The sequence below is a fragment of the Suricata suricatta genome, chromosome 16 (genome assembly GCF_006229205.1).
Source record: "Suricata suricatta isolate VVHF042 chromosome 16, meerkat_22Aug2017_6uvM2_HiC, whole genome shotgun sequence".
Classification (NCBI taxonomy): Eukaryota; Metazoa; Chordata; class Mammalia; order Carnivora; family Herpestidae; genus Suricata; species Suricata suricatta.
The window spans coordinates 46182847-46197647 of NC_043715.1; the positions used below are offsets into that span (position 1 = coordinate 46182847).

The 14801-nt window shown below is 53.1% G+C and overlaps 1 protein-coding gene across 2 annotated transcripts; it reads right to left on the bottom strand.

Moving 5' to 3' along the window:
• Positions 1–504: 504 nt before the first annotated feature.
• LOC115281090 (cytochrome P450 2F5) lies at positions 505–12012 on the bottom strand. 2 transcript variants are annotated; one of them, XM_029926379.1, is made up of 10 exons: positions 11891–12012; positions 10234–10422; positions 9963–10125; positions 7100–7249; positions 5031–5191; positions 4524–4700; positions 3989–4130; positions 2947–3134; positions 2240–2381; positions 505–969 (listed from the first exon to the last, which is right to left on the bottom strand). In XM_029926379.1, the coding sequence occupies exons 1-10, from the start codon at positions 11933–11935 to the stop codon at positions 788–790; spliced, it is 1539 nt and encodes a 512-aa protein (XP_029782239.1). In that variant the 5' UTR covers positions 11936–12012; the 3' UTR covers positions 505–787. The 2 variants fall into 2 exon arrangements, with proteins under 2 accessions (XP_029782239.1, XP_029782240.1); XM_029926380.1 differs by having other exon boundaries at positions 10234–10397; positions 11891–11974.
• Between the last annotated feature and the right edge of the window lie 2789 nt (positions 12013–14801).

Genomic DNA, 14801 nt, shown 5'->3' on the forward strand with positions numbered 1-14801 from the left:
GCCCATCTCTTGGTCTCTCGCGTTCTCTCTGCTTACCTCTCCATCTTTATACTGCATCTCTGGGCCGCTTTTTCTCTTCCTTGGTTTTGGTTTCCCTGCCTCTCTGTCGCCAGGCCTTCGCAGCCCTACCCCAGGAAACAATTTCTGCAATTTTTAACCCCTCTACAGGTGAGGGTAGAACTAGTCAGGGTGGGGTCTCCTTTCTCTGCAGCCAGACATTCCCTCTCCCCCATCCTGGGGGATCCTCCAGCCTGAAATTCAGCCAAGGCAGTTTGAATCTTTTTTTTTTTTTAAATGTTGTTTAAAATTTTATTTTTGAAAGAGAGAGACAGCGTGAGCAGGGGAGGGTCAGAGAGAGAGGGAGACACAGAATCCAAAACAGGCTCCAGGCTCTGAGTTGGCCGGCAGCACAGAGCCCGACGCGGGGCTCGAACCCACGAACCCCGAGATCATGACCTGAGCCCGAAGCCGGACGTTCAACCGACTGAGCCACCCAGGCGCGCCTTGGATCTTTTATAATTTACTAGAAAATGATACAAAGAGCCGCCAAGAGGACGCGCAGTATGAACGAGACCAGCACTCTCCCTTGCCTTTGCGTTTCTCTGCATCTGGGGGGCGCAGACCAGGTCGAGAGATGAGGGATGGAGGGATGGGTAGGCGGCGGGCTCAGGTGCGAGGATGAGTGTGACAGCGAGAGGGATCAGGGGCACAGTGGGACGAAAAGAGGACGGGGTCAGCCCCCCGGCGGCCCCGCTGGCTCTCCGGCGAGTCTGGAAGGGTCGCGGCGTCAGCGCGCGCGCAGGCACATCTGGAAAGGCCGCGGGAGGTTGCCGAGCCCGGAGCTGAGCGGCGTCAGGTCGATGTCCTCGGGCGCCCCCAGCGGCTGCAGCGAGAAGTTCTGCAGGATGGCGGTGAGGTAGAGGAAGAGCTCCATGCGCGCCAGCGACTCGCCCAGGCACAGTCGGCGACCTGCGGGGGTGGGAAGGTGGCGGAGGAGCGGTGAGAGGAGATGGGGAGAGGGGCTCCAGTCCCAACTTCACGGAGAACATATGACGCGAATGGTTGGAGACCTCACAGACCCACACATCTAAAGATCTCTAAAGATGCTTTCAGGAAATCCGGGACCAAGAAGGATCTGGCTGATTGATACCAGGACAAGTTCAGGGGTTCGAATCCCGACTCTGCAGTTACTAGTTCAGTGACCTTGGGCAAGCCAGTTTCTGGGTATGTAAAATGAGGACGATAAAAAAAAAGTGAAATGAAATAAAATGGGGATGATAATAGTGCCTCATTAGATTGTTGGTAAATTCAGGGAAAGAAGTGAGACTGTATGCCATATAGGTCATACTACATGTGATAGGTTCCTCTAGGCAGTATACTGATACTAAGTTAATCCTCATAACAATTCCAAGAGGTGGGCCTTATCATTCTCCACTTTATAGATGTGGAAGTTGAGGCACAGAGGGGTGAAGTAACATATTCCAAACCGTTATAGCTAGATGACTGAGCTGGGGTCTGGCTGTAAAACCTGACTCTGAAGTCACTACTCTAATAGGTCTTCTTAAAAAGTAGTGCCTGGCACGCAGTAGGCAATATGGTAAGCGGCTTATTATTCCTCCTTCGTCCTTTGCATTTCTGCTACTGGGTTAAACAGGAAAGATATTTTTCAGCAGGATAAAGACCAAAGCCAAGGAACACTAGAATTGCTCACCTGCGCCACCCAGTGGGGAGACAGGCGGTGACCCCTCCCAAGTTGAATTAATATCCTGCCTCCCTGCCTCACCCCAGCAAGGATTTCAGTCATTATCTGCCTATAGGATTAGAGTTGGGAGTGAAAACATCCAAAGCTGAGGATGCAGTGGGATGATGGAGTGAGAGGGTTTGAGAGTGGAATTAGGACTGAAGGGAAAAAAAGGTGTGTGTATGGGTGTGTGTGTGTGTGTGTGTGTGTGTGTGTGTGTGTGTGATGCGCCTGGGTGGGTTAGAACGTGAAGCATCTGGGCTCTTGATTTAGGCTCAGGTCATGATCTTGGGATTGGTGAGACTGAGCCCCAAGCCAGGCTCTGCACTGACAGAGGAGAGACTTCTTAGGATTCTCTCTCTCCTTCTCCATGCCCTTCTCCTGCTTGTGCTCTGTCGCTGTCTCTCAAAATAAAGTAAGAAAAAGAAAAGGACTGAGGAGTGTACATAGGAATATGGGGCTCCAAAGACCCTTGACTCTTGTCCCTGTGGTTCTCACCGGCTGAGAAGGGCATGAAGGCAGGGCTCTTCTTGAAGGACTGGTTGGTATCCAGAAAATGCTCAGGGTTGAATTCATGGGGTGTCAGGAACTGGCTGGGGTCATAGTGGACTGTATTAAGGAGGGTGATGATATCCGTGCCCTGTATGGGTAGGGAGGCAGAATCAGTGGGGTAGAAGATCTGGAAGGTTCTCAAGCTAAACTTTCCATTAGACAGGGCTGGAGGTCCCAGGGCTTGAGAAGGGGATGTGAAGCATAGGACGCCATCAGGGATTCAGGAAATGTGTATCGTTGTCTGGGGTCCCAAGTGGGTGCTGGAAGCTGTGTGCACAGGAATGGGGGATTCCTTCCCTTGTCAGAACAGGTTTGGGGTTTCTGGGAAGAGGGAGAGGTCTCAGGACAGTGCAGGTGCAGGGGATCCCCAGGATGAAGTCTTAGACCCTGGGGGTGCTGGAGAGGGGTTAGGGAACCTGTCATGGGGAAGAGGTCTGGAGTTCAGGTCAGGATCTGGTCCGTTATGGTACCGAATAGGATCTTGGGAAGGGGCTGAGGTCCTGGTTTCAAGAGCCTCAGATGTCTGTTGCTAGGGCTTTGGATGCCAGTCGCTAAGGCCCAGAGTAGTGACTGCCAGGGCCCCGGATGACATTAGCAGATCTGGGATGCCTCTTCTAGTGTGCCAGATGTCCATTGCCAGGTGCCCAGCACACCTTGGGTATCAGGAAGCCGCGAAAGGCGGTGTCCCGAATGACGCGGTGCGGCAAGTTCATGGGGATGACGTCTGCGAAGCGCTGCACCTCGTGGATCACCGCATCTGTATAAGGCATGGCAGCTCGGTCCTCCAGCGCCGGCAGCCGCGCGCGTCCCACAACGCTGTCGATCTCGTCCTGTACACGGGCTGGAGGTGGACAGGGGAGCCTAGTCGAGGGTACCAGAGGGCTGGACTGGGTTGGGAAGAGGGGTGTGCTGGTGTGCGTGGAGTCCAGCCCCTGCTTCCCAGTATTGGGGGTGGAGGTAGGGGGGCGCTGCAGAGGTGCCTGTGAGGGTTAGCGGGGGCCACGGAGGGAAAGGTTGGTATGAGAGACGTAGGTGAGGGCGAAAATGTGTTTGGTGCCAGGCTCTTAGGGGCGGGGTTGGGCGGGTGGGGCTTGGCGGCTGCCTGGAGTCCAAGTGCGGGATGGGAGGACCTGGCCCGCTGGAGGGTGGGTCAAGTGGGTGGGCTGTGTGGGTAAGCTCCGAGAGATCCGGGATGGGGCAGGCGGCAGGGACCCTAATAGACCCTGTGCTGGAGACTTGGGTTCCGGGATCCGCCCAGAGGCGGGGTTTGGGGAGATGGCGGGGTCGCAGACAGTGCTGTGTGGGCCGGTGGCAAGACTCTGTGGGTCGGACTGATGGATGCTTCTGGCTGGCCGTGCGGCTGAGGTTCAGGGCCAGGCCGTAGGGGGACTGGGAGATCCCGGCTCCGAGGCCGGACGCGTGCTGTGTGGTCAGGGTCAGAGGTGGGACGCAAAGCAAGACCATGAGGGCGGGGTACGGGGTCGGGCAGGCTGCGTGGACCGCGGGAACCGTGTGGGCAGGGTGGGTCTCTGTGTGGGTTTGTGGGTTTGGCTGTGGGTTCCGGACGTAAGCTGGAGGCTTGGGCTCCCTGGCATTCTGGGCGGGGCTTAGAGGCTAACGAGCCGAGGCGCTTGGGGGACGCGTGCCCAGCCGGTGTGCCCCGCGGCGCTGTGTGCGGGCTTGGGGCGCGCGCACCTTGCACTTTTGGGTACTTCATGAGCACAAGGAAGGCGTGGCGCAGCGTGGTGCCCACGGTCTCGGTGCCCCCAAAGAGCAGGTTGTGCGTGGTCATCAGCAGGGTATCCATGTAGAAGTGGCTATGCGGGTCCTGCTTCTCCTGCGGAGATTGAGGGGCTGGGCTGTGAGCCGGGGCCTGAAGATCCCGCCCGGACACTGACCACAGGCTCAGATCTGCATGACCCCGGCCGGGTGTCAGTTCAGTCCCTCCTCTGTTTAACTTTCTTTGGTCAGGGACGCTGGGGGGCGTGCAAGGGGGCGGGGGGATAGAGAAAATCTTAGCCGCTGGGCCCACCATTAACAGATCCTTAAGGACTTCTTAATGAGCTGTTAATTGGCCGTGGCCCGGAGTGGCTCCAGGCTCCAGCCCGGCAGAGCCAGTTCTAACTGCACTTCCGGGATGCTGGGTGATCATTCTCACGCCGGGATCCTCGTGGGTTTGAGGCAGGGGCAGCAGGTCAGACCAGAGATGAGACTTCCAGGCCTGGCTTACTTGTGCTATCTTGCTGAGGAAGCAATCGATGAAGTCGCGGGGAGAGCTGGGGTCGAGGGAGTCCTGGTGGTCGCGGACGCTGCGGGCGATGAGCTCCTTCAGGCGCCCGAAGTTCCGGAAAAGGCGTCGGTGCGGCCCAGGTAACCAGTCCAGGACGCTCGGAAAGACGTTGTACAACTGCGGATGGGGGAGGGTCGGAGGGGGTTGGAGGGTCAGGCATGGTGTGGGGGGCGGATGCCAGTGAGGTCAAGGGGGAGCAGGTAGGCATCGGCGGGCGGAGTCTTGAGGATCAGCTGGGTTCTGGAGAGGCCGAGGTGGGGCAGAGACTCTCTGTGTTTATGGCAACTTGGAGAGAGAGCGACCTTGGCTAGGCGGGGCGGGGCCAGACGGGAAGGGGCGGGACCAGGCAGGGTCAACGGCCCCCCGCTTCCCTGCCCGCTGTTTCCCCTACGTCCCGGGACTGAGGGAACCCCAGCCCTGTACCCCGCGCCAGCTAGGCCTCCTGACCTCTCCCCAGGGGGTGCTCATGATTTGGAAGTTGTCATTGATGAGGTGGACAATGGTGAGCAGACGTTCATCGTCGTAGTCGAAGCGGCTGCCGAAGAGCACGGAGCAGATAATGTTGGACACCGAGCGGCTGAGCACAAACGTGGGGTCGAAGGGCTTGCCTGAGGGACAGGGGCAGAATGAGTCAAGGGGCACATTGTGCAACACACCGGATTCCTGAGTGGCAATGACGCTAGAGTGTGCAACATCCGACCCAACGATGCAAGAGTACCTGGCAACGCGGAAGCCACGGCACCCTGCGGCACGTTGACCCCACCACCAGGCAACGGAACAGGCCACTCTTCACCATGCGACCCACAGCACACACCACACAAAACAACACACACAGCATGCAACACAGCACAATACTACAGCCTCACCCAGCAATGACATAGCGATACAACATCTAACACCCAATGGTCTGACCACTGAATGGATCACAGAAAATAGCCCGTTAGTCGCTGCACACAGCACAGCCCGGAAACCTGAGTCTGGGGTTAGAGAGATACAGTTTGATTTTGGCTTGGTCTTTTAATCTCTGTATGACCTGGATAAACTGACTTCCCTTGCCAGAACCTCAGCTTTCTCATCTGTTAAAATGGGCTTGATGACGGGTGCCTGGGTGGCTCAGTGGGTTGAGCGTCCAGCTTTGGCTCAGGTCATGATCTTGGGGTTCGTGGGTTTGAGCCCCACGTCGGGCTCTGTGCTGGCAGCTAGCTCGGAGCGTGGAGCCCGTTTTGGATTCTGTGTCTCCCTCTCTCTCTGACCCTCCTCTGCTAGTGGTGTCTCTCTCTCTCTCAAAAATAAATAAAAAACATATAAAAAAATGGGCTTGATGATTGTCTTCTCCTCATGGGGCTGGTGGAAGGAGTCCCTGGAAGTGTGGCTGAGTAAGGGCCTGGCCCATCCTGAGCCTGTATAAACCAGGGTGCTGTGGTAGGCTGAGTAAGGCCCCCCTCCAAAATGTCCACATCCTCATCTCTAAGAGCCAATGAACATGTGATTAAAAAAATTTTTTTTTAATGTTTATTCATTTTTGAGAGACAGAGAGAGACAGCGTGAGTGGGGGAGGGGCAAAGAGGGAGAGGGGAGACACAGGCTCGAGGCTCTGAGCTGTCAGCACAGAGCCCGATGCGGAGCATGAACCCATGAACTGTGAGACCATGACCTGAGCCGAAGTTGGACGCTTAGCTGACAGAGCCCCCCAGGTGCCCCTAAAATGGGGTTTAAAATAGGACTTCTTTCCTAGGTTTGGGTGATTGTTTAAGGAGGTAATGTACACGAAATTCTTGGAATGGTGCTGGCATATGGCAGGCACCATATAAGTGTTGGTTATTTTTAACTTTTTTTTTCCATGGGTGGGCAGCCTTGACCTGGGTTTACATCCCAGCTCTGCCACTTCCTGGGCACATGACTTAACTTTCTGGGCCTCAGGGTCATTACCTGTAATAACTTCCTGGAGTTTCAGGGGATGTGGGGTGTGTTCATATGTGTGAAGAGTTTAGTATACTGCTTTGTATCCAGGAAGCGCTCAATAAATGCGCATTTGTGTGCTGAGTGTGGACCTCGGTGTCAGCAGGACACAGGTTTATATCTTTGTTTCTCCACTGACTAGCTTTATAATTTCAAGCCAGTTAGGTGATCTCTGTGCCTCTGTTTCCTCATCTGAAAAATGGGTCCTGAGGCTCAAGGGGCTTATGCATGCAAGTGTGCTTAACACAGGGCCCCATAAGGGATGCATAGTCAAGAGTAGCATCATCATCATCGCCATCCACCACAATTATAAAAACTGCATTCAAAAAACCACACAGAGACGGCGCGACAGAACGGCCACCACGTGACTGATCTTGCTCTTGTTCCTCGGAGAACATAGCACCTGGAACTGACCCACCTCCAGGCGGCATCACCCTTACTGTGGGCCAAGTGGAAGCCTCTGGGCGGTTTCAGTTCATGCGCACACTATCTGGCAGTCCTGACCACTAAGTAGGACAGAGATGAGTTGGGGCTACGGACTGTGTTCGAGGACCCACCTTCCGTTTTCCGTAGCTCCGCCAGCAGGAAGCTGCCTTCCTCCAGGATCCGCTCCTCGATGCTCTTCTTCCCCATCCCGAAGTTCCGCAGAATCTGGATAGAGAACCTCCTCAGAGCCTTCCACCGGTCCCCATTGGAGAAGGCGAGGCCTGGCGAGAAGGGGAGGGGCCAGCTCAACTGATGACTTGTTTCCAAGACCACTGCCACCTGAGTCCCCTTTTCCTGGGTCTTCTGGGAGACAGACTGAGAGTGTGGAAGCTACCCCCTCCTGGGAAGCCCTTCCTAGCCCTCCAGGCTGGGTCAGGTGCCTTCTCTGAGCTTCCATAGGGCCTTGGGCTTCCTCACCATAGTCCGGATCACTCTGCTTCCCTCTTTGCAAACTTGATCACCCTGGACTATCACTGTCTGGCCACAAGGCTATCAAGTGCTCTAAGCTGTGAAGATGGGGAGTGGAAGGGTTGTCTTGGTCACCACCACGTCCCTAGCATTGTCCCATGTGGGGCTTACCCCACAGGAGGTGCTGCTGATTGCGTATTAATTAATGCAAGCACGAGTAAGGGAGAAAAGCAAGAGAAATAAACACTGAGACATTAGGACTTCATCTAGGAACCTTCTTTCTCTGGACTCAGGGTCTTTGCACAGGCTAGTCCTTCTTCCAGAACGCTCTTCAACCTCTGTCTGCTCCTGACCGGTGGTCTTCATCTCTTAGGACTCAGCTTAGAGATCCCTTCCTCCATGACGGCCTCGCTGGTCATCCTCTGGCTGGCTCAAGTGCTTGCCGCTGGCCTCCAGCTCCCCATTCCAGCCCTGACTATGCTAGGTGGTCACAGATTGGTGATGGGGCTACCATAGCATAAGGTCTCCCATGGTGTTGATCTCTGACTTCCCTGGAGCAAGCAGAGAACGAGAAGTTCAAGAGGAAAACACTACACTGGCTGCCTTGCACTGTCTGCCTCATCTCATTGACTTGGAGCGAACAGCTTTCTCATGCTGGCCAACTCAGGGGCAGAGGGAAGCCACTTGTCCAAAGGCACACACCCAGGAAGGAGCAGAACCCTGTTGTTCCCCTTGGTACCATGTAAGGAAGAGCTAGTAACAGATAAGGTATGTATCCAGATGTTTTCTGTGCGGAAAGTAGAAAGAAACTGCTGCTGTCTCCACATCCTTGCACCTGGTGGACTTGGACAGGTGAGGTCATTAGATCAAGCACAGGAAGGGGACATAAAAGTGAATTGTGTACTCAATACACAACAGGTGGACTTTTTGTTTGTTTTAAAGGTTATTTTGAGGGAGAGAGAGACAGAGACAGAGACAGAGAATGAATGGGGGAGGAGCAGAGAGAGAGAAGGAGAGAGAGAATCCCAAGTAGACTCCACATGCAGAGCCCGACGTGGGACTCCATCTCACGAACAATGAGATCATGACCTGAGCCAAAGAGTTGGATGCTTAATCGACTGAGCCACCCAGATGCCCCTGTCTTTGGTTTTAACTAGAGTTCTTTATGTCCAGATCCTGGAGCAGCTGGTACCCCCCTAGTGAAGGGGATAGGAGGAGCCCCAGGGCTTTTTTTTAGGGGGATGCAGGTCTCCAGGATCCCTTTTTCGATCAGCGCAACTTTCTTCCAATTTTATCTATTTCTTCCCCTCCCTTTCCTTTGTCATTTATTGGGCTTTGTCTTGTGGCTTCCTTTGAATAAAAGATTTATGTTAAAAAAAAAAAAGAAACAGGGCGCCTGGGTGGCTCAGTCGGTTAAGCGTTCGGATTCAATTCTGATCATGATCTCACCGTTCATGGGTTTGAGCCTCGCATCAGGCTCTGAGGTGACAACTCAGAGCCTGGAGCCTGCTTCAGATTCTGTGTCTTCCTCTCTCTCTGCCCCTCCCCAGCTCGTGATCTTTTTCAAAAATAAAATAAACATTTAAGAAAAAATTTTTAAGGAAAAAAAGAAAAAGAAAACCCAGAAGACTAGGTGATTTCCAAACCTAAGGAGGACAGGGTATTGAGATAGAAGAGGTTTGGAGTTGACGTGAGTTGCTGGCTGGGTAGGGATGAACCTGGGTTTGGACTGAGGAGGGATGACAATGGGGGATGAGGGGGGATTATGGAATTGATGATAAATGCAGTTTGAGGTTGCTGGTGGGAATGGAGTTTTACAGAATGGGAAAGACCAGTAGATTGGTGTTGAGATTGAGCTTGTGTTTGGGTGGGTATGTGGTGGGGCTGGTTTTGGTGATGGTAGTTTGGTTAGGGTTGAAAATGGAACTGGAGACGGACAAGTTCGGTAGGTGATTGGGGTAGAAGATAGGGCTGGGTCTGGGGAGAAGAATAATGGTGGAGTTCAGTTTGACTAGAGGGTCCGATGGGGTTGATAACAGATTTTAGCATAGGGTTTGTTTAGGAGAGGTTTTATAATGGGAATGGAGGTTGGAGGGAGATGAAGTAAGTGCTGCAGGTAAAGATGAAGTTGAGATTGGAATGGGGACCATGGAGGTAGGGTTGATGAGGACTGGGTTAAGGTGGACAATGTGGGCTGGGCTAGATAATTTGACCACTTGACTGAGATGAAAATTTGATAATGTGGTTGGGCTAGAGATACGGATTGGGAGGAGGATGGGGTTGGAGTTGGATAGAGCTGGGGGATTGGTGTGGAAATGCATTTCAAGATGGTGGTGGGATCTGGGGATGGGGAAGATGGAACTGAGTCTACTTAGACTAGCACTGTCGGGCTCCATCCCAGCTGGTGTCACTGGTGGGATCAGTAGCCCTGAGTGTCCCTAAAATTGGGAGGGCAGTCCCCTACCCTGATCTCCTCCCTCAGTGCAGAGTGAGCTGGAGAGGGGAGCAGATGGGGAGCAGGCTTACCATTGCCCTTAGTGAAGTTGTGAAAGGTGGGGTAGTCTCCACGGCCACTAAAATCGTCCCCTTGGTCCACAAGGGCCTCCTTCACGGTTTGGTACCCGCTGAGGACCACCACGCGCCTGGGCCCCAGGTACACCGTGTACACAGAGCCGTACACCTTGCTCAGCTGAGGGCAGGAAAACAGATGTCATGGGGGGGGGTGGCAGTGGCAGTGTCTGGGACCCTGGGTCCCTCCCCCTGTTCCTCCCCTCTCACCCAAGGCAGGTCCTTGCACCTTGGTGAGAGACGTCAGCATGTCTTGGGAGCGAAGCTGCAGCAGGTTTCCCAGGAGTGGGAGAGGACTAGGGCCCGGGGGCAGCCGGCTCTTGCCCCTTGTGAGCATCAGGAACGCACAGGTGAGAACCAGGAGCAGGAGCAAGATGGCTGTGCTCATGCTGTCTGTGGGGAAAGCAGCCTCAGGCATCTGGGGAGCAAAGTGGGAGAGCACGGGATGGGGAGGGAGCGGGACCCCTTTGCTCTGCAGCTCCTGGGACTTGCCTTCCCCACATCCTGGAAATGGGGGCAGAAGAAAAGAAGGAAGGAGGGCCACCTGGGGGTCTTGGTTGGTTAGGCATTGGGTTCTTGATTTCCGCTCAGGTCATGATCTTGTGGTTCTGTGAGTTTGAGCCCAGCCTTGGGCTCTGTGCTGACAGCGCAGAGCCTGCTGGGGATCCTCTCTCTCCCTCTCTCTCTGTCCTCCCCTGCTTGTGCTCTCTCTCTGAATAAATAAATAAATGTTAAGAAGGAGAGAGAGAAGGGAGGAGGTAGAGAGAGGCAGGGACAGGGAAAGACCAGAGCCTGAGGGAACAGAAGTAGGGGGTGGGGAGAGAGGAGGAGAGAAAGGGCATGGAGACCACGAGAAAACAGAGGCAGAGGCAGTCACAAAACAGAGAGACTGACAGTAAGAGACAGCAATGAAACAGAGATGGATGGAGAGATGGAGACAGAGACAGAGATACACATGGAGATAGTGAGGGATATGGAAAAAACCAGTGGGATATTGGAATGTCTGTAGATGTCTATCATCTGTCTGTCATCATCTACCATCTGTCATGAGACTGACTCTCACACAGAGACAGTGACAAGAGATAGAGACCCACAGGGACAGAGACAGACAAATCAGGACACAGCTAGAGAAAGACAGAAGAGAGGTGGAGAGACAGAGAGAGACATACTTCCTGAGAGACTTAGAGACGGGCACTGAAAGAGAAAGGGCAAGAGAGAGACAGAGCTAAACAGACTGAGGGAGAGAGAGTGACAGAAAAGAGAGAAGCATAGAGACAGACAGACAGACACACACACACACACACAGAATATTAGACAGAGACACACAGAAAGAGAGACCAAGAGACAGAGAAGGGGGCAGAAGCAGAAGCAGAATCAGATAGAAAAGAACCAAGGGTGGGGCGCCTGGGTGGCTCAGTTGGCTGAGCGTCTGGCTTCAGCTCAGGTCATGATCTCACGGTTGGTGGGTTCGAGCCCCACGTTGGGCTCTGTGCTGACAGCTCAGAGCCTGGAGCCTGCTTCTGATTCTGTGTCTCCCTCTCTCTCTGACCCTCCCCTGCTCACACTGTCTCCCTCTGTATCTCAAAATATAAATAAAAAACATTAAAAATTTAAAAAAAAAGAAAAGAATCAGGACTTCCCTCAGGGACTCACTGCACAGAGGCCACCCACTGGGTGAAGTGCCAGTCACCGAGAGCCGGTGCCCAGCCCACTGTGAGCTCTAAAACGTTGGTCAAATGAACAAACAGAGAGCCAGAGAGGGCCTCAGAGACCCCAAGAACCTTTGGAGGAGGTGACACGGGAGTCTTAGTGACAGGGAGATGAAGCCGATGACCACTCTCTTGAGAGCCACCCTCCTCCTCTGTGGCCCGCACCTGACCCTTTACCTGCTGAGCTTCCAGGACATCGGAGGCAGGGTCTGCTCCAGGCATGTGCCCTGCGGCTCTGGCTGTGCCTGGGGGGCTGGGGGCTGCTCTTAAATCACCTCTGTCCACGGCTTCTGCCCCATCCACACCCAGTTTTCCCAGTGACTTTTAATCCCTTCCACTTTTATACCTTACCTTGGGAGCGGCCCAGGCTGGCAGCCAGCTGGAGTGATGCCTTGGGTGGGTGCCATCCCTTGGGAACCCTCTACCCGCCTCTCTCGGGCTGGCATCACACCCCTCCCTGTGGTCGGTGGTGACCATTTCCCTGGAGTGGGGTGAAACTCTATTTGGTTGCCATTTGGAGCTCTGAGTCTGGTTTTGGGTCTGATCTGGGATTTCGGGGCTTGGCAAAATGAGCCAGGGGTGGGGGCAGGGCCTCTTTCGTGTTTTAGGCACTTGGTTCTATTCTTCTGGGTTCAAGTTCATTTCTGCCTGGGATTGCACGTAGCCTCCAGCAAGTGCCTTTCTGTCCTGCGCTGGAGTTTTCTGATATCTGGTGCCTGGTCACAGCCCTTCTGGCCATTCTCTGTCTCTCGTGGTTTGTCTCTGAATTTCTGTATCTATCTCACTTTGCTTCTGCCTCTGAATCTCTTTTGTCTCTCTTTATTCTCTCATCTTCTGCATCTCTGAGTCTCGTCTCTGCTCTGTCTCTAATTCTCCCTGTGCCTTTTCTCTTTCTGCTTCTCTCTCCCTGTACATCTTTCTCCCCCAGCGTCTCCTCCTGACTCTGAGTGTCTTTCTGCCTCTTTCTCTTTCTGTCTCACACCTCCACGAATCAGACTGCAATGGGCAGGACTGAAGCTGGCAGAAGTTGGAGGAGAGTTTGGGAGAAGTGGAGGAGAAAGGATCTCAGATTTTGGTGTCTTTTGCTTCCTTTCTTTTTAGTGATTTTATTTTTAAGTAATCTCTACACCCATTGTGGGGCTCAGACTCAAAACCCTGAGATCAAGAGTCACATGCTCCACTGACCGAGCCACCTAGGCATTGCCAGATCTCAGGTTTGAATGATTTCCCTGCTGCCTTCTGCCCCCACAGTCTTCCCCCTACTCTCCTCAGCCCCCACCAGTTGTGCCTGCTCTGGGCACCGGGCCCTGCAACTGGCCAGGTCACAAGAACGGCTTGCAAAAACATGGAGTGAGCCTAGGACTCTAGTGACAGGAGATAGGGTGGGAGAGAGAGCCCCTAAGGTCAAGGGTCTGGGAGGCCAGTGGAGCTGTGGGTGCCCCCACCGGTCCGTGGGTATACAGCATGTTTGCCTTTCCCATGGAGGTGGGGGAGGAAGTGCTTGAAAGTCTTAGGGAACTTGACACCCCAGGTCTCAGGCACACGGCTGGGTGAAGGCAGGGCCCTGGAAGAGTGGCGAAGGCTTGATTATGGGATTATAAGTCTCTAGTTTCCTTTGGCATCTACCCCTACTTCTGGGGGGAGGAGGCAGGACTGGATTGGTCTCAAGCCCATAACTGACTCTAGAACTGGTTTACGAGAGCCCCAGTGGGACTGCCTCGCTGGGGAATGTGGCCTTCCTGAGGAGAGCTTTTAAGGGACTTTGAGTCCTTCTTGCAGCCTCCTGACTCGCTCTCCTTGCTCTGGAGGAAATGTGGGGGTAGGAAGGGATGCATTGCAGGGTTTCTCAACCTTGGCAGCACTGATATTCTGGTGGGATGACTCTGTGTGTGGGGGCTATCCTGTGGTGGCAGGATGTTTAGCGTTGTGTCCGGGCTCTACCCACCTCTCAGATACTGAAACTGAAATTAGAGTTTGACCTCTGTTCAAGCTCAACCGTTCTAAGATGTTCCAGAAGTGTCCTGGCACTCTGCCTGTAAGCCATTCTACCTCAAATGGGGTTCAGGGGACGGAAGGGTCAATAAATATGACTCAGAAGAGCTGTGGTTTAGGGTGATGAATGGAGGAAATGATGTGAAAGGGTTTCAGAATTCCCTTTGATTCTCTGATCAAAAGCTTTCATGCAGTGGAGAGACCGAGGGAGATTAAAAATGGCAGATATTTGAAGAGTCTTTGATAAAATCATAAATTTGGGGCACATGGGTGGCTCAGTCCGACTCTTGATTTCAGCTCACTTCATGATCTCATGGTTGTGGGATCAAGCTTCGCATAGGCCTCTGCACTGGGTGTGGAACATGCTTGGGATTCTCTCTCTCCATCTCCTTATGCCCCTCTCCTGCTCATTCTCTCCCTCCCTCTCTCTCTTCCCCCCTCAATAAATAAATAAGTAAATAAATAAACAAAAATTATAAATTTTGAAATACTTTCCAAAGTGCAGAGAAGTTGCAAAGGAAGCCCTTCACCTAGCTTCCCCTCAGGAGACCCTCTTGCAAGATCATGATACAATGAACAAAACTAAGAAATTAACAGGGGCACTTGTGTGGTTCAGTTGGTTAAGCAACTGACTTTGGCCCAGGTCATGATCTCATGGTTCAAGGGTTCCAGCCCTGTGTTGGGCTCTGTGCTGACAGCTTAGAGCCTGGAGCCTGTTTCAGATTCTGTCTCTCTCTCTCTGCCCCTCCCTGACTCATGCTCTCTTCTCTCTCCAAAAAATAAATAAACATTAAAAAAATTAAAATTAAAAAGAAATTGGCATTGGAACAACACTACTGGCTACGGACTGTTTCAATTTATCACTTTTTCCATGAATGTCCTTCTCCTATTCCGTGATGTAAAGACATGGTGACACCATGCAAGAGAAATGTCAAGTCTACTGAAATGCTCAATAAATGTTAACCCTTACCATTATTTTTATGTGGGTAAGACAAAATAGACACTCAATAATACGTGTTGAGTGATATTTTAGGACAGGTGCAGATGGTATTTGAGTCTCAGGCCAATAGGCTCATCATGGAAACAACTGGGTTGC

What these genes read in the sequence shown, in the direction of transcription:
- LOC115281090 (XM_029926379.1), bottom strand. Translation starts at nt 11,935, where the DNA reads ATGCCTGGAGCAGACCCTGCCTCCGATGTCCTGGAAGCTCAGCAG. An exon ending in GAAGTACCCAAAAGTGCAAG is followed by an intron (nt 3,135 to 3,988) that starts GTGCGCGCGCCC and finishes GTCCACCTCCAG; the next exon opens with CCCGTGTACAGGACGAGATC. An exon ending in CTTCATGCCCTTCTCAGCCG is followed by an intron (nt 970 to 2,239) that starts GTGAGAACCACA and finishes CCACCCCCGCAG; the next exon opens with GTCGCCGACTGTGCCTGGGC.